The sequence below is a fragment of the Macrotis lagotis genome, chromosome X (assembly GCF_037893015.1).
Source record: "Macrotis lagotis isolate mMagLag1 chromosome X, bilby.v1.9.chrom.fasta, whole genome shotgun sequence".
Taxonomy (NCBI): domain Eukaryota; kingdom Metazoa; phylum Chordata; class Mammalia; order Peramelemorphia; family Peramelidae; genus Macrotis; species Macrotis lagotis.
Window position 1 is genome coordinate 691,518,773 of NC_133666.1, and position 22,648 is coordinate 691,541,420.

General features: G+C 53.4%; 1 protein-coding gene and 1 long non-coding RNA gene across 3 annotated transcripts in view; one reads left to right on the plus strand and one right to left on the minus strand.

Annotated features, from left to right (window-relative positions):
• The first annotated feature begins 510 nt into the window (after positions 1-510).
• LOC141501907 (uncharacterized) lies at positions 511-21,690 on the plus strand. The gene is made up of 3 exons (XR_012472331.1): positions 511-826; positions 14,278-14,547; positions 15,200-21,690. It is a non-coding gene; the product is annotated as an uncharacterized LOC141501907 (long non-coding RNA).
• The window catches only part of TBC1D10A (TBC1 domain family member 10A), a 35,578-nt gene continuing 19,963 nt past the window's right edge, over positions 7,034-22,648 (minus strand). Inside the window, exons 2-9 of one of the 2 annotated variants that reach the window (XM_074206335.1) lie at positions 18,670-18,769; positions 14,230-14,337; positions 12,930-13,036; positions 10,913-11,027; positions 10,735-10,800; positions 10,259-10,448; positions 8,930-9,084; positions 7,034-8,791 (exon numbers count right to left, since the gene is read on the minus strand). In XM_074206335.1, the coding sequence (XP_074062436.1) occupies positions 8,351-8,791; positions 8,930-9,084; positions 10,259-10,448; positions 10,735-10,800; positions 10,913-11,027; positions 12,930-13,036; positions 14,230-14,337; positions 18,670-18,769 (1,282 nt within the window). In that variant the 3' untranslated portion in view covers positions 7,034-8,350. The remainder of the gene's footprint in view (positions 8,792-8,929; positions 9,085-10,258; positions 10,449-10,734; positions 10,801-10,912; positions 11,028-12,929; positions 13,037-14,229; positions 14,338-18,669; positions 18,770-22,648) is intronic. The other variant, XM_074206334.1, reaches the window with a different exon arrangement.

Sequence of the window (22,648 nt, forward strand, 5' to 3'; positions counted from 1 at the left end):
CATGTCTCTTTTCAGTGATTTAAACACACGCTTCCTCAACCTGGCCCCCAAAGGCAGCCCTGCTCTAGAGGGCTGTGCCAACTTTGGGCAGAGAGCCCGGGTGAGCTAGCTGGCCGGTTAGCTTGCTGTGTGCTGCCAGGCTGGTCACCCCTGGTCTCTGAGCCTCCAGGAAATGGGACCAGAAGCCAGCCCCCAGCCCTGCCCTCCCTAGGACAGTACAGCATTATGCAAACCGTCTAGTGCCAATGTCTGCTGGGCTAGCAATCCCTCCCTCCTTTCCCTTCTTCCCTTCCTCCCCCTTCCTTCCCTCTCTCCCTCCCTCTTTCTTTCTTCTCTGCCTCCCCCTTTCTTCTTTCTCTCCTTCTATCTTAGTAGCTTTTCCCCTACTTGGGAGAGGGCCCAGGCCTGCCTGCCCTGGCCTGCCCCCCTCCCTGAGCCAGTTCTGAGGAAGGGGCCCAGCCTGACCGGGCTTCACCTTCTGGGGCTCCGGGCTGCCAGTCCCTTCTCCCCCATGACCTCCCCCCTCCTTCCCTCCTGGTAAACAGGGCCAAGTGCTGGCCTGGGCCCCTAGCTCTCCCTGGCCCCAGTTCCAGCTAGTTCCTGCGAGGCATTGTATTGGCCAGGCCTCTCTTCCGGGCCTCTGCATTCCCCTATCCAGGGAAGGACTTGGGGGAAGAGAGGAGGGACTGGACCAGATAGCAAAGGGATCACCGGGAGACCCTGAAGGCCAGCCTGGGGGAGCAGGAACCCTTCAAATCTAGCTGTGTGATGATGCCAATGTTCCTTCTACTTCCTAAGCCTCAGTGGCTTCAGCTGTAAAATGGGGGTAAGCATGCATGCCTTTGAAGACTGCTGTGAGAGGAAACATGGTCAACCTTCTTACACCAAGGAATGGAGGGATGGAGGAGATTAAGGGGTATTGGGGGGGGGGGGGGACAGAGACAGCAAGACAGAGAAGGCTCAAGAAAAGGGCAACAGGGAACAGGACTTCCCAATGCTAGTTAGGGCTGGGAGGAACTGCAGAGTCCCATCAAATCCAACCCCCTTATTTGACAGATGGGGAAACTGAGGCACAGACAACAGTGGCAATGTGGTCTCCTTCCTCTCAGGGGATCTTGCCCATGCTTCCCAACTGGGGTGGGGGGGTCTGAAGTACGGGTGTACAGTTTTAAGGGGAATGGGGGGCTGGAAGTCGAGAGATCATTCCCCAGTCTCCCAGAGAATGGCCCACCCTTTGCTGTACTTAGAGGGCAGAAGGCAGTGGGTCCAGATTTAAAGGGGGAAGGGGAGATGGTGGTGGCATTGTTTCCCTTTTCCAAAGAGCTAGGCCGAGAGATATCTGGAGGAGTGCGAGATTGGAGAGCAAACTGGCCAGGGTCCCTGGAGGCTGTGCCCAGTCCTTTGTCCAGCCAACTGGCAGAGGGTGCCCCTCCCTGGCCCTGGCACTCCTCGGCCTCCCCTTCCAGGAGACACAAGCACCCTCTGCTGGAGGCAAAGAAGCAGCTGCTTCCCTGGCCTTGCTGTCTTTTCCCAGGGCCCAGCCTGTGGCTGGGATCCAGGAGCAGCTATTGTTTGGTTGGAGGCTGCTTCCTCCAAGGGAAGGCCAGTTCCAGGGACACCCTGTTCTGGCCCAGCCCCTTCCCTCCTAGGCTCAAGTGAAACTACCTGATCTGTTCTCTGGGTGGAGAAAAGGGAAGCCAAGCAAACTCTCTAACTGCCTGGGTTGGGGTACCCAGCAACCCACGCCTCACTCCCCCCCAGCTTCCTATGGTTGCCTCACCAAGTCAGTGCAGTCCTGCGAACCCTCTGGGCTCTGGCCCCATTGTCCTCCAGGGCAGGCTGATCCCCACCCATTCACACACACCCCAACCCAGAGAAACTGAGGCACAGACAAGGGAAATGACTGACCCTTCCCAGCAGAGAGAGGAAGGAAGTTGGCTCTTTAAGGATCTTATTCTTGGAAATGCTAGTGAGTGGGTCAGTTGTGGGGGAGGCCCTAGAGACCTCTGGAGTCAGACTGGCTCCTAGCCTCAGGCCTCAGTTCCTTAGAATGGGCGTGATTAGACCTGGAGGGGGAGAAGGGGGAGGAGAGGAAATAACTAAATAAAAGAGAACTCTTAAAAAAACCTGGGGGGGGAGAGGGAGAAATGCTAGAGGGCTAGAGAGGATTACAATAGAGTCCACAAGAAGTCTGTGAGTGAGGCAGGGGCCTTCTGAGGCCTTAATTAACCTTGTTTATCTGTAAAATGGGATAATAGCTTGTATTTGTACAAACCTCAAAAGCACCATCTCCAGGCTCCCGGATCCTTGGGTAGGGCCCCTAGAAGTTTGGGGGTGGGGGGATCCATAGCCACAGCTGAGCCTCCTAACCAGCCAGCCTTAAGGCTCCAGAAAAAGTTTCTGGAATGGTCTAAAGACCCAAAGGCCCTTTCCTCCTCCCTCCCACCCCCTATCTGGGGAGCTCTTCCTAGAAATTATTCTCCCAAGTCTGAGAAGTCGTAGCCTTTGTTTATCTGGGTCCCAGCTGAAAGGAAAGGAAGCTCCCTGAGGGCAAGGCCTAATCCCCATTCCTTTCTTCTGGAATCTGCGGGGTCTGGCTCTTAATAGGTGATTGGGATCTCCTAGCAGACAGGCTTTGTGTCTGCCCTTCCTTTATAAACTGGAGCTAAGAGAAGTTGGCAGTTAATAAAACTGATGGACTAAAAGAGAGTAAATAGGCTGGAGCCTAAGGAGGGCTGGCACTTAATAAATGCGTGTGCATTGCACCTGGCAGGTAGTTAATAAACACTTGCTAATTGATTGACTGGTAAACGATCACAATTGAGAAATTCCCAACTTGATTTTCTTCGTTGGAGTTTTCAGCTCTAAAGCATTGGGAAATTAGCCGAAATGACGGGGCGGGGGCAAAGAGGGAGGGAAATTTATTCACCTTACAAACAGCATTCATTCATTCATTTATGCTTGTCTGGCATCTTGGTGCCAGAAAAAAAGTGAATTTAAAAAAAATTAATTAACATGCAGGCTGTTGGGTGAAGGGGCCAGGAGTGGTGGGGGTTAGAGATTCCAGTTTCTGAACTCCCCTGGGATGGATTTGGCAGGTTTTCTGGCCATTTTTGTTTTGTTCTCTTCTGGTTTTGTTTGCAGGGGGAAGGGTGGGGACTGTGGAGATTCCCCCTGCTGAGCCTTAGAACATTGTAGTTTTTGAAATTTGGGGGCCTCTTGGAGTGAGGAGGAGTCACGGTAAAACCCATCCGGAAATTTACCGGATCTTGGATTATTATTTACAATAATGACCATTTACAAAGGGCATTAAGGTTTGTAGAGTGCTTTTTACTGATCACCAACAGCATTTATTAATCTTCTTTGTGGGTGGGTGGCTAGTGGAGGAGCTGAACTCAAATTTGACCTCAGACACTTGACAGTAGCTGTGTGACCTTGGACAAGTCACTTCATCCTGTTTGCCTCAATGTCCTCATCTGTAAAATGAGCTGGAGGAGCAAATGGCCAAGCATTTAATCTCTGCCCCTATCTCTATCCTGTCTCTCTGACAAAACAAAACAAATGGGGGTCCCAGATGGATGTCCCCTTCTAGGGCCATCTCCAGTCGTCCTGATTCATATCTGGCCCCGGATGGCTCCAGAGGAGAAAATGAGGCTGGTGACTTAGTATCCATGGCAGCCCCTCACTCCAATCCAATTTACTCGCTTGGTATGGCTTCCCCTCCCTGATGTCAGGGTCTTCCACAAGAACAAGGGACAACCATCCTATGTGGTGAGCAATGGGTATACAAAATAAGCAGAAACGTTTTATGTATAGGAAGGCTGAGGCAGCCCGGTGGGCCTGGTGGTCTCCAGGAGCTCAAGATCCCATGGGGAAGATGACTTGCCCCATAAATAAGTCATCGACTGGACAAACCTGGGGGTAATAGAAAGAGGGCATTAGCATCCAGGGAAATTCTAATGGAATTTTAGCTGAGACTTAAAGAATGGTGGTGAAGTTCACTGAGCATTAGACTTGGAGTTGGGAAAGACATCTTCCTGAGTTTAAATCTGGCTTCAGATGCTTCCTAGCAGTGTGACCCTGGGCAAGTCACTTCACCCTGTTTGCCTCAGTTTCCTCATCTGTCAAATAAAGTGGAGACCAAAATGACAACGCACTCCAGTGTCCCTGCCAAGAAAACCCCAAACAGAGTCCAACAAGACTCAAAAACGATGAACAAAGGAAGCCAAGAGCATGTGGTCTCCCTCTTTAGATTGTCCAGAAGATCCATCTTCCTGAGTTCAAATCCAGCCCAGACACCTACTAGCTGTGTGACCCTGGGCAAGTCACATCACCCTGTCTTTTGTTTCTTTTTCTGTTTCTGGTACCAGCACATGGTGGCACTTTAGAAATTTTTACCGACTGAAGATGAGGAGGGGAAAGGATTGTAGCCACTGGCAAGTGCCAAAGAAATGTGTTTGCAATCAAGGGGTGGAATGTTCTTTTTAAGGAGTAGCTAGGCCAATGTGGAGCATAAAGGAATAAAGGAAATAAGCATTTATTAGATGCTGATTATATGCCAGGCTCTTGGCTAAACACTTTACAGATATAATCTCATTAGAGCCTCAGAATATACAGTAAAGGTACAATTGGTGCCATTACAGTAGCTCATTTACAGATAAGGAAATTGAGGCAGGCAGAGGTGAAGCGGCTTGCTCAGGGTCACTCCACCTCAGGGAGTGAGATTGGATTTGAACTCAGATCTTCCTGACTTCAGAATTTTTTTTAAGTGGTGGGCCACACAGTTGGAAGACTAGAAATGTAGGAGGGGGACCAGTAGCAAGGGCTTTGAATGTCACAGGATTGGCTATTTGTAATTGGAGGTGCTAGGAAGTCCCTGGCGAGGGAGTAAGGGGTCATGGGGTTAAGTGACTTGCCCCAGGTCACACAGCTAGTGAGTATCAAAAATCTCAGGTTCTCCCAATTCAGTGCTGGTACGCTCTGCACTGCACCATATAGCTGCTGCCCCTAAGACCTGCATCTTAGAGAGACGGATTTGACTTCTGAGTGGTGGACGGACAAATGGGGAAAGACTGGAGGCAGAGAGAGAGCAACCGGCAAACTACTTCAATAATCCAGTTAGGAAGAGATGATGGTGCCCTGGGGTGGCAAAATCAGGAGAGAAGAGGAAGGTGTTATTAAGTGTTTGCCAGGCCCTGTATAGAGATCCTTTGGTCCTCACAACCGGGAGGTAGGAAGTAGGAAGTGTTATCCCTATTTTATGGTTGAGGAAACTGAGGCAGAGGCTGAGGGGGATACGTGGAAAATATGTCCTCTTGGAAAATTGACAGGACTTGGCAATAAATTGGATTTGAGGTGAGAATGAGTCTGGGTGACTGGGGGTGGCTATGCCCTAGAAAGAAAATGGGAATTAAGGTAACGAGCTTAGTTAGGGATGAGGAGCGGTGGTGTCTGGACAGATCAAGATGGCAGCTGGGGCTTCCAGGGGAGGGCTGGAGATGATAGATCTGGAATCAGCATGAAAACGAACATTGAAGCCACAGGTGACAGGGCACTGAAGCTAGACTAAGACCTGGGTTCCAATCCAGCCCCAGACACTTAGTAGCTGTGTGACCTTGGGCAAGTCATTTATCCGCCATCTGTAAAATGTCTTCCCCCAAGTGCGATCATGATCGCACTCATCTTCCAGGATTGTTGTGGAGAATACAAGAAATATTAGAAAGCACTTGGTTGGGCTAGTACAAAGTAGGTGCTGAATAAACTATTATTGGGCAGCTAGGTGGAGCCACAGTGATTAGAGTGCTGGGGATTTAGGAAGATAATCTTTCTGAGTTCGAATCTGGCCTCAGACACTTACTAGCTGTGTGTCCCTGGTTTGCCTCGGTTTCCCCCTCTGTAAAATGAGCTGGAGAAGCAAATGGCCAACCATTTTATCCCTGCTCTATCTCTGTCCTGTATTTCTGCAGAAAAAAACAAAAAACAAATGGGGGGGGGTCACAAAAAAGTCGAAAGAAACGATTGAATGTTCATTATTGTGAGAATCCAAGAAATATTTATAAAGTACCTGGTTGGCCTGGCACACTGTTATTGGGCAGCTAGGTGGACCCATAGTGAAAAGAGTTCACTATTTATTTATTATCATTTTCTTATTAATGAATATTACCATTTCTAGCTGTGTGACCTTGGGCTTCCATCCAGGGCTTATCTTGCTGAGCTTCATTTTCCTCCTTCATGAAACAGACTTTTTCCTCCTCTGTGGCTTGGGGGCGGCTAGGTGGGACAGTGGATAGAGCACCAGCCATGGACTGAGAAGGACCTGAGTTCAAATTTACCCTCAGACACAACACTTACCAGCTGTGTGACCCATGCGGGTTGGATGCCACATTTTAAAGCTCCCTTCCCACCTCTATGTCTATTGGATGTTCTGTAGGAGCAAATGTGGTCTGAGGATACTGGTCAGGGTCCCAGGACCTTTCTGGTGGCCCACAAGACTAAACAGTATCAATCACTAAAGAGGTTTTCATTTCTAATATTAAAGCTAGATGAGACTCCACAAAAGGGGGACTCTCCAGGGACCACCCCTAAAGAAGAGAATCTTGGTGTCCAAGATGGGAGGGACTTTGGGAATCAAGTTAGCCCAGGCCTTCAATTTTGTGGTCAGCATCTCTCCAGCTACCTCGTTCTCCTTCCCTTTGGACAGATTTCTCACCCAATTCCAGATCCTGTGGCCCCAGTCATTCCCTGTCCCTTGGTGCTCAGCTCAGTCCCCTTCGATCCCAACTCCTGCCCTATCATCGGGGAGACTCACACGGGTTCCCCAGACGTCCCACCTTCAGTCTCCTCCCCTGCCACAAGTGACTGCAGGAGCTGGTCATCCTGCTCCAAGGATGTCCTGTTGCTTCCAGTTTACACATTTCCTCTATCCAATAACGACTCGGCGTGCCCCCCCCCCCCCCGCCGGCCATGGCCTTGGTCCTCCCCAGGACCTCACCCGAGACTATTTCCTGCCCCCCCCCATCTCTAACCTCAAGGCAGCCTCCAGAACCTGCCTCTAAGCAGCCTGAAGCCAGGGTGATTCTGACAGCCAAACTAGAAGCTGCCCCCATTCGGCCTCAACTGGTTTAGGGGATGTGGGGCAAGTCCCTTTCCTTCCCTGGGCCTGAGGACTGCTGGGACTGGGTGCTAAGGAAGGGCCCTTCCACATATAAGCCCTTGAGGCCTACCTCCCCTGAGTAAATAGGTCACCACCCCTCCTGAAGAAGTCCGGAAACATTTGTGGGGAGGGAGGAGCCAGAAGTCAACTTCCCCTTTCAGACTTAGCATTTGGGTGGGCTCTTTGGTGCCAGGGTGAACTGGGGCCATCGTTGGCAGGCTCCTCAGTCAGTCCCATCCAGGAGCAGGAAATGTATGTGTGTGGGGGCAAATCCTGGCAGCCTTGTAGAGGGTGGGAGAAGCCCTGAAGGGGACAGGAGACGGGGGAGGGAAAAGAGCCTCCATTTCGCAGCCTGAATTGGGAATACCCACATGGGGGTGGGAGGTCCTCCAGCTTGAGGACTGCAGTTCTGCAACTGGGAGGGTGGAGACTTGGCACCTTTTACAGTTGGGGAAAATGAGGCCAAGGTGGTCTCCCAGGTAATGAGCTTCAGAGGTAGGATGTGGTCCCAAGGAATGAATGGGGGTTTGGGGAGGGCCCAGGCCCTGCCATGTCACCACCCCACCGCTCAAGGGAGTGGTCCCAAAGCTCTTTATATAACCCAGTTTATTTCTGTACAAAACTGTTAACTTTACACAAAGAGAACCCATCCCTCACCTCTTCCCCACCCCCCAGGGAATGGGCCCCTGGTGCCCAGCTTGAGGCCCTTTCCTCATGCCCTGAAGTCCATCCAGTGGGCAGAGCCCAACCCCAAGACAGGCGTTTTCTGAAAAGGGCTAGAGGCGAGGCCGGGCCTGGCCCCCCTTGATCTCACTGGGACCAAAGTGACCTGGAAGCCCAAGGACACAGGGTGGGGGCAGGCAGGCCCTTCAGGCTGGATGGATGCTTGGTAATCCTCTGGAAGGGGTCTCTCAGGGCCCCTGTGTTACCTGGGCAGTCCAAGGCCCACAGGGCCCTCTCCTGAGCACTGCCCGGCACAAGTTTCTATGGGTGGGAGAGGACCTTGTCACCCTGCCCCCTGTCTGCCCCCCAGCCAACACAAGGGGATACCCGATGCCCAGGAGCCAGCTACCGGCCTAGCGGGGAAGTTGAGGCTCTCTGAAGTTCCCTTTCCCCCACCTCCTGGAATGTCCCCTCGCAGCCCAGTTCCCAGCATTTCAGAAAAGGGAACTGAGTAATCGAGGAGCTCAGATCCCTTTACAAATAAGTGTCTTCACTCTCCTGGGAAGTCAGGCTCTCCTTGGAAAGATGTGGCGAGTCCTTGGTGTCAGTATGCTCTGACCCCTGTGCAGCCTTGGGGGCCGGGTCGGTGCTGGTGCCAGGGCTGCTACCCTCACTGGGGTACGGCTGCTGCTGCCCTGTCTGTGGCTTGGCCTTCTCCTTCAGTGCCTTCTCAGCCTGCTTCTGCTGCCTGCTTTTGGTGCTCGGGCCCAGCAGTTGGGTCCCCGGGGGCAGGCGGATGGAGGGCGAGGGCTCCAGTGCCTTGCGGGGAGCCGGCTCCGCCTCGCTGATGGCCTTGGCGCCGTGGAGCCTCGGTGGCGACTGGTACTGGAGCTCGCCCCGTGTGTCCTTCCACTTCCGGAGCTGGATCAGGTGCTCCCGCTCGATCTGCTTCTCCGTTACGGGCAGCTCAATGACCTGGTGCCCGAGGCCGGACCGGGAGAGAAGACCCAGTGAGTGCGCCACCCAGACAGCAGTGGAACTCTGCTGCCACTTCCTGGGCCCTAGGCCCCAGGCTCCCGGCCCCCACCCGCTGCTTTCCAGACCCCTCCCTACCTCCTGCACCAGGAAGGTCTCCTGCATGATCTTGGGGTTCAAACTACGTAGCCGTTCCATGGTCTCGTACTGGCCCTGGCAGGTCTTCAGCTTCTCAGAGGAGCCCAGGGTGTGCTTCAGCAGCACCAGGCCCACCCGGAAGAGGATCTTGACCCCTGTGAAGAACGGAGGTTAGAGGTCAGCCGTAGCCAGCACTGGGCACCTGATAAATTCTGACTGACCAGACGACCCTGGGTCACCAAGAAGGGGCTGGTCAGCCTGCCAGAGCCCAGGGAGTGTCCCCATCCCTGTGGCGACTGTAGGAAGGAAGGAGTTCTCCAGGGAGGAAACTGAGGCTGACAAGAGTATGAGGGGTGTAAAAAAAGAAGAGTAAGAGGGGTGCAGAGTGGCTTAAGGGGAACAGTGCTCTGGTCAGGGTCAGACCACCATGTTTGGGGGAGGCAAAAGTGCAGGCATCAGGCCTCCTGGGGGGTCCTCTCTTCAGACCCCCAGTCAATGGAGGTGGTCTTGCCAGGGTACAGGCAGAAAGGAGGCTTCTATCAGCCCCACGACATTAGTTCAGTGGGGTTGGGGGTCACAATCAATGTTGGCTTTAGACCCAGGAGAGACATGGGGGCATCTAAGCTGCCATGCTTCCCTTCCCACACAATTCATCCTCTTTACAGAGGAGAAGACCCAGGCCCAACAAGGGCCACTGCTCCACTGGAACCCAGGGCTCAGCACTTCCAATGTTCTTCCCATTCTAGCAGCTGCCTCCTCCTCCTGGGGGCTGGAGGAGGAAATGGAGAAGGGAGCCTAAATGTCCCCTGGACAGAGACAATCTGGCTTCAACTCAGGGGTGATGGAGAGTGGGGGAGGGCAGAGGCCTTTAAAGCAGGAGCCTTGTCCTCCCCAGGGGCTCTGTGACCTCAGGTTCAGGCCCTCACAGTGGCAAGCCCCCACTGACCCTGTCCCCCATCACAGCATGAGCACCACCCCAAGTCTTGGCTCCTCTGCCTCTGCTGCCCTGGCACCTCCTACCATGCTGCTCGCTTTCCTGGGGCGGGGGGCTACAAGTCCACAGTGAGATGCCACAGACCACAGAAATCACTGCTATTTGCCCTCATGAGCAGACTCCCCGTGATTTTCTGCCTCTAAGTCCTGCCTCCAGACCTCTGTTCCGGCTGTGACCACGGGGAGGGATTACTATTCCCTAAGAGCACCCTTTGTACCCAGGCCTCGCTTATCATAGCGATAATCTGAGCTGGCATCTTGGTACTGCCCCCCCCCCCATGAGGACAGTGCTAGCACTGGCCAGGGGCCCAGAGCGGAGCAAGGGAGATCCTGTACCTTCACAGAAAAACATGTCCCAGACGCGGAGCACGGAGCTCCAGGGCAGGGTCCGGGAGAAGGCGCACATGAACCACTCCGTCATGTACAGGATGGGGTCTATCTTCTGCTTGTTCAGGTGTTTGTAGGCCACGGGTGACACTTTGTGCAGCAGAGAGAAGAGGATCTCCCCGTCCAACTGGATGGCCTCCTGCAGCCAGGGCAGGGATGAACGGCCGTCACGGGGTGTCCAAGATGCCCAGCACACACCCAGCCACACACACACACACACAAACTAGCATTAAGGCAAATGGGGGGAACTCAGGGTGGACACCCTCCTCTCCCCTGCCCCAGGCATTTCTCACTGATCTCTGGCCAGTTCAGCATCCTGAATCTGCACCTGGGCCGAGCCAGGGTAGCCTAAGAGTAGGAAAAGGCCCTGCTCTGGGGTCCCCGGGGGGCAGGGGCTGGGTCTGGGGCCAGCCACAGCAGCTCACCAGCTTCTCACTGTAGTAGCCCGGCAGGTACTTTTCGCAGATCTGTACGAGGCACCAGAATGCTTGCTGTGACAGGGAGAGGAAGAGTCAGTGCCACCAACAAGCTGGGCACCATGTCCCAGTCGCCCTCAGCCTGTTGAACATTTCTACCTCCCAGGGATGGGGCCCAGGCGGGTACCTCAGCGGGCATGTGCATAAGCAGGACGGCTGCCACAGGGGCCTGGGCCTGGCAGTAGCCTTCCTCCGGCCTGTAGAGGGTGTAGGCCTTCAGCACTCGGAACAAGTCCTGTTGGCTAGAACAAAGGGGCAGAGCCGTGAGACAGCGCCCAGGGTCCTGGTCTACTGACGAGAGGCCAGGGAAGTGCCAGCTGTCACCCACACCCCAGCTCTTGACAGATTCATCACGGACCAGTGTGAGGCCCAAAGGGTTCTGAGGCCAGCTTGTCACCCATGAGCAAAACGAGGCCACAGATATGTGACTTTGCCCAAGATTCTGTCCCAGGGACTCCAGGATCTAGTTAGTCCTGGTGCCACAGTCACCAAACAATACCCCCCCCAAGAAGGGGAGATGCAGAAACAAGGGACACCTCCGGGGTCATTCCCACCTCTCCCCCAATAATAAGCCAGAGCTCAGGCTCCAAACCCAGACCCTGGTAGTCCTTCCTTCTCACGCATCTCTTTGGCATCTCTTCTCTCACTGGGGTCCTCACAGCTACCCAAGGAAGTCACCAGGCTTCCAAGTCAACCAGCATCACTGGGAGGAAGACCCAGGCCTCGTGACTCCCAGCCTCTGTTCTTTCCCCTACCCTCAGCTTGGAGTCAGGGAGCCCCAGCCCAACTGGATCAAGCAGTTCCATCCCCAGGCCCCCACCTCAAAAGGTGGTGAAGCAAGTCCGGGATTAAGTCCAGACCTGGCTCCATGGCATGGCCTTAAACCATGCCTCAGCCTCAGGACTGGGGGCAGAACTCCAAAGCAAGGAGTCGGCAATGACCATCTCGTTGGGGAGGCCAGGCTGCCATTTGTGTTCTGAGCCTCGGTGCCCTCCAAAGGCACAGGTTTGAAGTGGCCCTGGGCAAAGCTTCCTGGTCTCCTGCCTTTTCCTCAAATCTCCTCCCATCTGCAGGGCCCCACCCCCTGCCTCCTAATCCCAGCCCTCCACCAAGACCCCCAGGCCCTTGCCCTTCACCAGGACTTGGGTCCAAGGTGGAGAGGTTTATAGTCATTCCTCTCTAGGCTTCAACTCTGGGCCCAGTGGACAGTTCACCAGGCATCAGGCCAGGAAGACCCGAGTTCAAATCCAGCCTCAGACACCTCTGTCTGCTTCCATTGCTAATAGTGGCGCCTGCTTGTCAGGGTGGGTGGGAGGTTCAGCCTCTCGAGAGCAGATGGGTCTTGTTCTGTGGGCCCGGCCCAAAGGAGGGACTTCACAAGTAAGCTGGAACCAAACAGCACCTTCAAGTCTTATGGGGGCCTGTCATCCCCTGTTCTAAGCCCCCCCCCCCCCCAGTTCTACAGTCCCCTTTAATGGTTCCTTTGGGCAGAACTGGGCAGCTAGGTGGCGCCACAGAGGATAGAGCCCTGGGCCTGGAGTCAGGAAGATCTGAGTTCAAATGTAGGCCCAGACACTCACTAGCATTGTGACTGTGGACAAGTCACTTCACCCTGTTTGCCTCAGTTTCCTCAGCTATTAAATGAGCTGAAGAAGGGAATGGTGACCCACTCCAATGTCTCTGTCAAGAAAACCCCCACTGGGTCACAGGGGCTCAAACACAACTGAAAGACGACCTGAACCATATTGGCAGAACTAGCCCGACTCCACAACTCAGAAGGGGTGCCCAGGTGCCCTCCTGCTCTCCTTCCCTGATCCTTCAAAGGCCCTGCCCCAGCTCTCAGGAAAAGGGCCAATCGACTCATTCAAACTGAAGGAAGGCTACTTAGCAAAGAGGAATGTGCTGGGATCCTTGGGACAAAGCTCTACGGGTGGATTAGCACCCTTAGCAAATTGAAAGGACTCTATTTTGCTGGGTGAAAAGGAGGGATCAGTTTAGAACTCCCCAAATGCTGGGCTCCTTTTACCCTCCTCCTCCTGGAGCTGTCAATTCCCCAAGGGCAGGACCTGTCTTTGCACCACTCCCCCTACCCCCCCCTGCATGCAGTAGGTGCCTAATCAACAGCAGCAGCTCTCTTTGCTTACCCATGGCCCCCACGGGACACAAACATCTCATGGAAGGGAAACTGTCTGTGCAGGTCTCTCTCAATCACATCCAGCCACTTGGGGTCTCCTGGTGAGAGGTCCAGCTCCTAAAAGGAGAGGGGCTCCATGGGAGGGGAATGGACTGTGTCGAGGGTAGCCGGCCTAGACATTCATGTTCCAATGTATAGACTCTGGAGGGACTCCTTGAGGCCCTGACCTATAATCTGAAAGTCTTTTCAGCCAGGGCCTCCAGCTCATCCTCCTAGTGCCCAAGGAGCCTGGCAGGATGCCCTCCCATTCCCTTACAGTGTGAAGAACTATGGCCCTTTTGGCCTCAGTTTTCTCCTCTGTAAAAATGAGGGGGTAGAATAGTTCATTCCTTAAGGCACTAAACTGGCTGATTCTGGAGAGCCCTTCCAGCTGACACCAGCCGTTGGTCCAGTTGGAGCCCCGGCACATCCTGGGCACCCAGGGAACCCTGACAACTAGGGTCGCTAGTCCCATGCTGCCACTCCTCTAGTCCTTGCTTGGGAAGCCTCCAGCCCACTCTGCACTGCTCTCCTTGGTCAGAGAACAACGAATGCCCTTTGGGCAGGGGCCATCTCCCTCTTTGCTTTGTGCCTCAGACATCTGCCCTGCAGGTGGTCTGAGACCCAGCTCCTAGTGGGCACACACAACGTTTGACTTAGTTTCTCATTGCTGGGTCTTTGTGAAGGAGGCAGAACCTCAGGAAAGAGGCCAGTCCCAGCTCACCAGATCACAGAGATAAACACACACACACCAATTCTCAGTGATGAAAGGTCTTGGAGGAGGGGCCTGAGAGGCACTGATATTTACTGGCATTTAGTCTGCACTGGGGCTTCCCTTCTGGAATGCCCTCCTGCTGCACCACTTACTGGCTCCCAGATTCCCTACTTTCCTTCAAAACTACCTTCACCATGAGGCCTTCTTGGAAGGAAGCTCCAGCATGCCCGGGATGTTACCAGGAGCTGGCTGACAGGCCCTGGGGTATGCCCAGTCTAAGGAGCTGGGGAAAGGGTGCCCTTTGGAAAGCATGGGAACAAGCATGGCAATGCCCAACCTTGCCAGACAGAGCCCTCAAGCCACTTGAGCTGCCCTCCCTTGGTGCCTGAAGAACTCTGGGCTGCACCTAGCTCTGGCCTGACCACCCTTTTATCCTTATCTTTCATCTGCCTCTGACTCAATTGCCCATCATTCTCTCTTCCCAACTAAGACACAGGACCCCAGTGTCCAGCTGGATCTGGACACAAGGGAGGGGGAGGGGAGGGGCACTCCTTACATCAAATTTCCCAGGATTCTGCTGGAGTTTCACCTTCCCTCCTGACAGGTATTGCCAGGCCCGGCCTCGCAAAGATGGAGGAATCCCCTTCTGGCACCGCAAACGGATCTGGAGAAATAGAGAGCAGATGCTGAAGGTTGGAGGGGAGCAGAGAAGGGACACCCTCCCCTAGAGGAGCTGCCTTGGGTGCAGACTCACCAGGTCAGCAGCCCTGGCACCTGGCCTTCCAGGGTCACCAAGGCTGCTGAGGCCTGGCTGCTCAGTTTCATGTCCATGGTCTTGGAAAGTCAGCTGAGAACCACTTGATACTTTTTTAAGGTAAAAAAAATCACACCTCCAACCACAAGTCAAAACTGTTTCATGGGATTACAAGCCGTAGGCCTTCCCCATAGCATTATTTGGGAAACATCAAGCTTCTAGACTGAAGCCGCATGGAAAACCTTGAGGGAGGTCACTGTAGGGTGAAGAGTCAGACCAGGTGGCTTGGCCCAGGGCAGACATGCTCACTCCTTCCCTTTTCACCATCCCCTGCAGGGTTATTGCCACCCCCACCCTCTGGTTCGAGATTTCTTTTCTCATGTCCATCTGTCTCCTGCTTTCCTTTTTCCTTCCCTCCTCCCTCTCTTTCTTTCTCCCTTCCTCTGCCCTCCCTCTTCACTTTCCTTCTCTTCCTCCTTCTTCTCCCTCCTCTGGTCTCCTCAATCCAGTCCAGACTAGAAGCTATTCTCAGGCCTAGCTGCAGAACTTCAACCCTTTCACCTCCAGCCTGGTTCAATTCACACATCCTTAGACATGTCCCCCTCCTCCCATATTCATACAAAACTTAGTTCAGATGCACAACTGGCTTAGGCCACTGAGGTCCTGAACCCAGGCGCCACACTGGCCTTGGCCTCCCAGCTGGCTGAGCCTATAGGCCCAGTTCAGGACAGTGCTCACTGAATGCTCTCTGACTTGGTTTTTCTCAACCAAGGATCTTGGGAGGAATGAGGCCACCAGGCAGCAGCAGGACCATGGGACGTTGGTGGAACATTCTTGGAAGGTTTCCTCTGGGACAAGGAAGAGAAGACCTGAGCCTGGGGCTGCCTTGAGTGGCGACCTGATCTGCCTGGGCTTACTGGGTCTGTGGCCAAGGGGAGCCTAGGCCAGCATCACCCACAGGGACTCACCCTGACCCAGGGCTTTCCTTCCAAGCACCCAGAGGCAGGAAAGGCAATGACTTTTTACAGGTGAGGAACTTGAGCCCCAGAGCAGGCCCCTATTCGCTGAAGGTCACCCTATGAGGAGACTGAGCATCGTCAGGGCAGGGCTTCCAATGAAGGCTCTTCTACCCTGGTTCCCAAAGGGGACATATAAGCAGCTGTCAGGAAAGGGCATCTGCCTGGAGCCTGCTCCAAGGGGAGGGGAGGACTGGCCTGGGTCAGCTTCAAAATGGGAATTCCCTGTCCAACAGGAAGAAGATCTGAATGAAGGAGATGACCAAGGCCTTTCCCAGGCCTGGGGTGGAAGAGGGGTGTGCCTTAGCAACAGGCCTGTCTCCCACTTCCCCTCAGCCCCAAAGCAGTCAGCTGGCCCCCCTGGGTCCCATGTGGCAAACTGACCTGCTTCCCTGCCTGTCAAGGAACCTGGGTTTCCCCTGCAAACACTGCCCATCCCTGGGTTCTTCTCAGCCATGTGAGCCCCAGGGGACAAACATTTACATCATCGGATAGGTCCCTGGCACTGGTACTGAGGTATGCTGCCAGGGACAGAGCTGTCAGATCTGAAGAAAGCTTGGAGAATCCTGGCCAAATACTCTCCAGGCCATCTGGGCAGAAGCTCCAGGGCCAGACCCCTTTCCTCCAGGGCTCCTCAGAATCTAAAGAAGCATGGAAGTGACTTCTTGGGGTCCAGGGAACCCTCAAACCTTGGAAAGAGAATGGGGCCGGGACAGATGGGGAATACCCAGGTCCAGGGGGGCCAGAAGAATAAGCCTCTCCAAAGGCAGCACACACTCCAGATAGAAGGGAACGATCTCCTGTGCTCTAAGGGCTACCCTAGCTGAAACTGAGGTCTCTGGGGTCTAGATCCCCAATTCTTCCCCAGCTGCCCAGAGGAGCCCAGACTCAGACAATCCTTCCCCTAAATGTTCTTTGTGGGGGTCCAAGTTGTATGGTCAGGAGAACGCTGGAGACAAGGGAGATGAAATAGGACACAGAGGGTTGTGCCCAGGGTGGAGTGGAGCCCACAGGGCCAAGGTCAGCAAATGTCCCATCACAGTATCAGGATATTAGAGCCAACAGGGACAGCTCAGAGATCACCAGGTCAAATCTGCTCGTTTCCCAGGGAGGGAGCCCTGACCCAGAAGGGAAGCGGGAAGCCCCAGGTACTGCCCAAGCAGCTAGCCTCCAGAACTCCGCTTTCCCTCAAAGCCAGGAGAGCCACTGAGGTCCCCAGGATCTGGAGACCCCATCTAGGGTGGGACAGGGCATATTCAGGGAAGGCTTGTAAGCCTTTAGATTGAGGCAGGGAGGAGTGAGATCCGGGGGTAAGGGAAACAGAGACACAGAGACCTCATGGACAGGGCAAGATGGGCAGTGGAACATGAGTAACCACTGAGGAAAGAAGATGAGACTTCTTGGAGGGGGAGCTCAGACGCCAAAGGGAATAACTGGGAGAAAGAAGACAACCCCCAGATCCACCAGAGCACCTGCAGCAGCGAGCCTCCTGCTTAGGGACCTCCTCAAATTGGAAGCGACCTCCGCCTTCTGGTCTTGTCTGGTCAGGGAAGGAGGGGGTAGGGGCTACAGGAAGAAGGAAGATTCTGGGGTCTAAAGGCCAAAATGTCCAGAGAATAAAAGCCCTAAAGCCTGGCTTCTGTCATGGAGGCAGACACAGAGAATGCCCTTCCACAAACCTCCTCATGCACAAAAGAGAAATGAAACTTTCCCTCCTTCTGTTCCCTTCCCAGCGTTACCATGAGGATCACTGGAGAGAATGAGGATGAAGGAGTTCTGGGAAAAAGTCCTCAATAGGATGCTGAGTGAGGAATTCTAATCAAAGCATCAGTATGCTATGGGGAAGCTGCTGGCTCAGCCAGAGTCTGATGCCCAGGCAGCAGAACCACCAGAAGGAATGAGCTGGGTTGGGGCTTCCAGGTCAGTTAGACAGAAAAGAGAGGACCCAGGGAGAGACATGGGAGGTTAAGAGCCAAGAGGAGAATGCAGCAGCAGGGGAGGAGAATGGAATAGGAGAATGACCCAATGAAAATGAGTCCAAAGGTTCGTGAAGCATGCCACTCAGTGCTAGGGAGACAAGGATGGGGAAGGCGAGAAGGAAACTGAGGCCCAGCATGGGGAAAGGCTACTGCTAAATGGTTCACCCCATTTAGATCTGGACTTTTCAGTCTTCTGGCCATTGGTCTCCACCAATCCTGCTTCAGTGGAATAAAGCAAGAAGGCCCTGTCCAAGGTGTGACATTGCTAGGGACTGAGATGGTCTAAAGACATGGGAAAAAGGCCGCAAGGTTTTGGGGGGACACAAGCCAATACTGGGAACTTAAGCAAGAGCCCATTCCCCAGGTCAGAAGCAACCCCAGAAGTTTCCAAGGTCACAGAACAAAGAGCTCTTTGAAATGAAACCCTCCAGGAGAAAGTGTGCCTTTTAAGCAAAGAAATTCTACTCCAAAGAAGGAAAGTGATTTGCCCAAGGTCACCTGAGCCCTCTGCCCTATCTGGATCCAATCCCCCTCCTCCAAGTTTCAGATTTTCTTGCTTAGGAGCTAGGAGGCTCCAGGGCCTTACGGAGGGAAGAGGTCTGAGGGTGCAGACATAGGATCAGTACTGATAGCAGCAGGGAGCCAGATCAGAGTCACACCCAAGAGGGCTATTGGCCTAGTCTGAAAGGGCTTAAAACTCACATTCATGGGGTGGCAGAGCAGCCATGAAGAGAATGAATGAAGTGGATGCCAATGGCCACTCTGGACAGCTTCACTTCAAGAATCCATCCCCAGGTGGGCAGCAGCCACCTTCATGCTCAAAGGGGATTTTCCCCTCTTTCATTGTTTTTTTGGTTCTTGCAAGGCATTAGGGTTAAATGAACTACCTAAGGTCACAGCTAGATAATCAGTAAGTGTCTGAGGTCAAATTTGAACTCAGGTCCTCCCGACTCCAGGGCTGGTGTCTGCACCCCACAGCTGCCTCTTTGCCCCTCTTTCAAATTGCCTCGGGAGAGGCACTCTAATGGGTAAACAGGTGGTAGGAACAGGAGAAGGCCCCATCACTGTTGAGACACCTCCCGACAGGCCTCGTTGGGCCTCTAAGACAAAGCAGGCCCAGCAAACTAGTGGGGGACGAGTGGCGGGAGCTGCAGGGAGCACAGGGCCTGCTAACTGTGTTCTGCCTTAGCCTGACTGGAGAGGTCATGCTCTCAGGAAAAGGGCTGGAGATCTCCAGGTTCACCCACCTTCTTATGCTTCTTGGCCATCCATTTGTCCCAGCTGTTAAGCATGTCCAGCCACTTGGACTCCCTCTGCCTCAGCACTTCTAGAGGGACTTCCTCTAATCTACAGGAACAGAAAACAACGTGTCAGAGTTAATCCACGGCCACTGGGCCCGATCCACCCTACAGGACCCCCGCTACCTGGCTCTTGTCAACTCTGCTCTCCTTTTGAACCCCCCAAATTATCCTTTCCTGGCACCACCTCCAAAAAAAATTGATAAAACATTCTAAACCAGTTCCTTTCAAAGGAAAAACCAAAAAAGAATTCCCCAATAAAATACATTCAAAAATCTACTCTTGTGACTTGGGAGGTAGAATAGCCCTTCACTGCCCAGCTCTGCTGCCTCCTCCCCAGGGGACCCGGGGTAAGTCCCTGGCCCACTCCTCTCAGTTTCCACATCTGTAAATTGAGGGGGCTGGATGATATCATCACTAAGGTCACTTCTAATGTTAAATCTATAATCAAAGTCACAGTGAGTCATGGTAGACAGAATCAAAGCATCCCCTTTGACCTGGCAATGCCAGGGCTAGATACAGACCACAAGGAGAAAGGTCTGTTCTTACAAAAATATTTGGGGAATAGCAAAGAACGGGTAAAAACGAATGTCCACTGGCTGAGGAGTTGCTGAACAAATGGCGGCTGTAGGAACGTCATGGAAGCCGAAGAAGCAACATACAGAAAGAATCTGACACTGGAGCCTGTAGGAAGGCGGAACCAAGACAATGCTGTCTAGATGGAAAGACAAGCCTGGAAGATTTCAGCACACCCATTAGTGCCATTGAGAAATGAAACCCCCAGGCTGCCGATCTGGCCTTCCGTGTAAGCAGGGAAGGAAAAAGGAGTGAACAACAGACCCCAGAAGGAGCCCCAAGCACTAACTCCAGGAGGGGAATACCAGGGTACGTCTGTCATGCTGCCCTGCCTCTGGCTGTTCTTCCCATGGGTCTCAGCCCAGTTCCTTCCAAAGGAAAAACCAAAAAGAACCTCCCAAAAAAACCACATTCAACTATCCATTCTCATGACTTGGGAGGTGGAATCGCAACCAGGGTCACACCTCATCAATCACCCCTCCCCTCTCTGGCTGTGGCTCTGCTCCTCACTGCCCCTTCAAGAGACTCTAACACCACCACTTTTCAATCTATTTTTGGTTCACTCTAACCAACTGCATCACCTCATCCAGATGTTGGCAGCTGTTATCGACCCCCCCAGGGTATTTTACCCCTCCTTGCTCACAGAATGCCTTTTCACCCCAACTCCTACTCCCACCATAGGGGTCTTCAGCATACATGTGATGTCCCTCAAACACTCCAACTTCCCAATTCCTCAGTTTACCAAATTCTCAGATCTAGTCCTCTGCTCCACATAAAAGGGATGATCCAACCTCTGATCACATCGTCACCCCATAAACATCTGACTTCCATGTTTCAAAGACTCCCCCGTTCCTGCTGTACTGATTTATAAATGATGTCTGCCTCGCTCATTCGAGAAGCAGCTCCAGGTCTGTTTTTACCTTCCCCCCGTATTCCCTGTAGCCTGGTCACATAGTGCTTGGATACAATCAGGTATTCCAGAAAGACGTATCCCATGTGGCCGAACATCCTAACTAAATGACAATCCCAGAGGATGGGTTGGGCTCAGACCATACAAGGAAGACCAGCTCCTGCATGCTGGGCTTTTTATAAGGCCCCCCAATAACTGGCAGAGTCCCACCCCCAAGCTGAGGAGACATTCTCTCCTTGATCTTCAGAATTTGAGAGTCCCACATTAGGGAATATGAAATGTCATTAAAAACCAAATTTAAATGGGGCAGCAGGCACCATCTTTAGCCAGTAGACTGACACCACACATCTGTTGAGGGTCCTCTGGGGATGGGACTTTCCTTCCTCTCAAAGCAGCTCCACTGCACTTCTGAATTATTTATACTTTACAGTCAAATGATTCATTACTACAGATGGCTGAAATGGCCTCATTAACAAGTGATGACCCAGTGTGGGACTGATCTTGGGTCCATGAAGCCTAGTGTGCCCTGCCCAGGGCAAGCATGGTGGGGAAAAGCAGCCAGCCAGTGACACCCCAGAGTCTATCCATATGATCTGGTCAGACCCGTACTTATCTTGGACGGGATTTATGAGGTCATTGGCTTCCTTTCTCTAGTCACTGGGCCCAACCTTAGGAAACCGGAGGTGGCACAGTGGTCAGAGTGGAAAGAAAGTCAATTTGAAATGGGAAAGTCATGGTTCAAAACCCAGCTCTGATGCTGGTGCCATGCTGGGTGTGGCGTTCTCTTCTGAAAAGTGAAGGGACTGGACTCGGCCATGTCCCCAGGCCCTTCTGCTTTAGAGGTGGTGATGGGCAGCTGCGGAGACACGAGGCCCAGCAGCCTCTGGAGCCAGAGGACACTAACCCCAGGTGACTCGGCAATGCGTATAACAGGATGTGTCTGAGCCCTTGGCACCAGCTCGGACTCTCTCTGCCGGAAACCTGTCATCATGACCTTTACGAGCTGGAAAAGCAAAGCCCAGCACCCAGGCTTAAGGCTACCAGCGGAGAGGGGGTGTCCTCTATCCCTTCTCCCCCAGACTGAATCTGGGGAAAGTAAGGAAAGCCCTAAGGTAGCTCAGAATGGAGACCCATGACAATGGGGCGGGGAGCCCAGGCCCCATTCTGGCCTGGCCTGAACCACTTTCTGATAGTCCTAGCATGCAGGAGGCGACCTCTCTCAAACATGCTAAATAAAGACAGCACATGGAGCTGGTGCCTGGCCCCCAGGTGTGTGAAGATATTCCTAGTGACTTGTGATCACACTATCTGCCCTACCCCCCACACTACAGGAACACCCATAGGGCCTTTAGCCAGCCATTTCTGGAAGGCTTGGAAAAGTTGGTGGGCTGGACAACAGCCACATCTTCTAACCTGCCAACAGGCCATAGCAGCGGGTGCCCCACTCCTCCGAGAAGGCAGAAAAGACCCTGGCCCCGTATTTCCCCATTCCCAGGGGAACACCCTTTGTTCTTGAGCAAGGGTGAGGAATAATATCGTGTTCAGTAACATGATACCACAAGGAGATGAGGTTCAGACTTCAAAGGCAATAGCTACAGTCACTCCTAGCAGAGTTTACAAAGCGCTTTCAGCTTACATCACAATAATCCTATAAGGCAGGTAGTGACGGTATTGGTCCATTTTACAGGTGAAGTAACTGAGCCAGGATCATCTGCCAGAAGAGAAACCCTGAAATGTTACTGAAGACCAAACACGAGTCATGCGCAGACAGGCAGAGGCGCCAGAGAGCCGGGGCTTGGGGCCTAAGAGGGAGCCAGTCAACATGATCTGCCCCAGAGTCCGGCATGAATGGAGCTGGGGTGGCCTGGGCCAACCCCACGGCTTCCCTACACTCCACACCCCCTTCACAGGAAGGGGGCCCAAGGCCACCCGAGCCCCTTCCAGGAAGGAACCAGAAGAGGCCTGCCAGCTGTCCAGCACGCTTGACCGGCCAGGCTTTCTCCTTCTCCAGTGGATTCAGTCACATTAGCAGCCTCCCAGCCCCGTGAGTGAGCCCGCAGCTCTGAGCAGGTCTGGAGGCTGGCCAGGCTTCACTTCCACCTCACCCCACCCCCTGGCTCGGATGGGCAGCCGGCCGCACCAGCTACAACTTGGCAAACCTGACCAGCTGAGCTTTGTACTCACTTTTGCTGATGTGATGCTTTGTTTAATTACCTAGTAAAGTTTTATTTTTAACCTTACTGGATTTGTGAGTTTAAGAGGGAAAGGGTTCTCACTCTTTCTTGGCCTGGGACGGCTTAGGAGGTACTTCCCTGGGGGACCTGGGTGATCGGGGAAGCCTGATCACCCCATCTCCCCTAGAAGAGAGGGCAACCCAGGGGTCAGTTCTAAGTGTTCACCTTCTCCCCTCCCCAGAGTGTTCATGAGTAACAAGATGGTCAG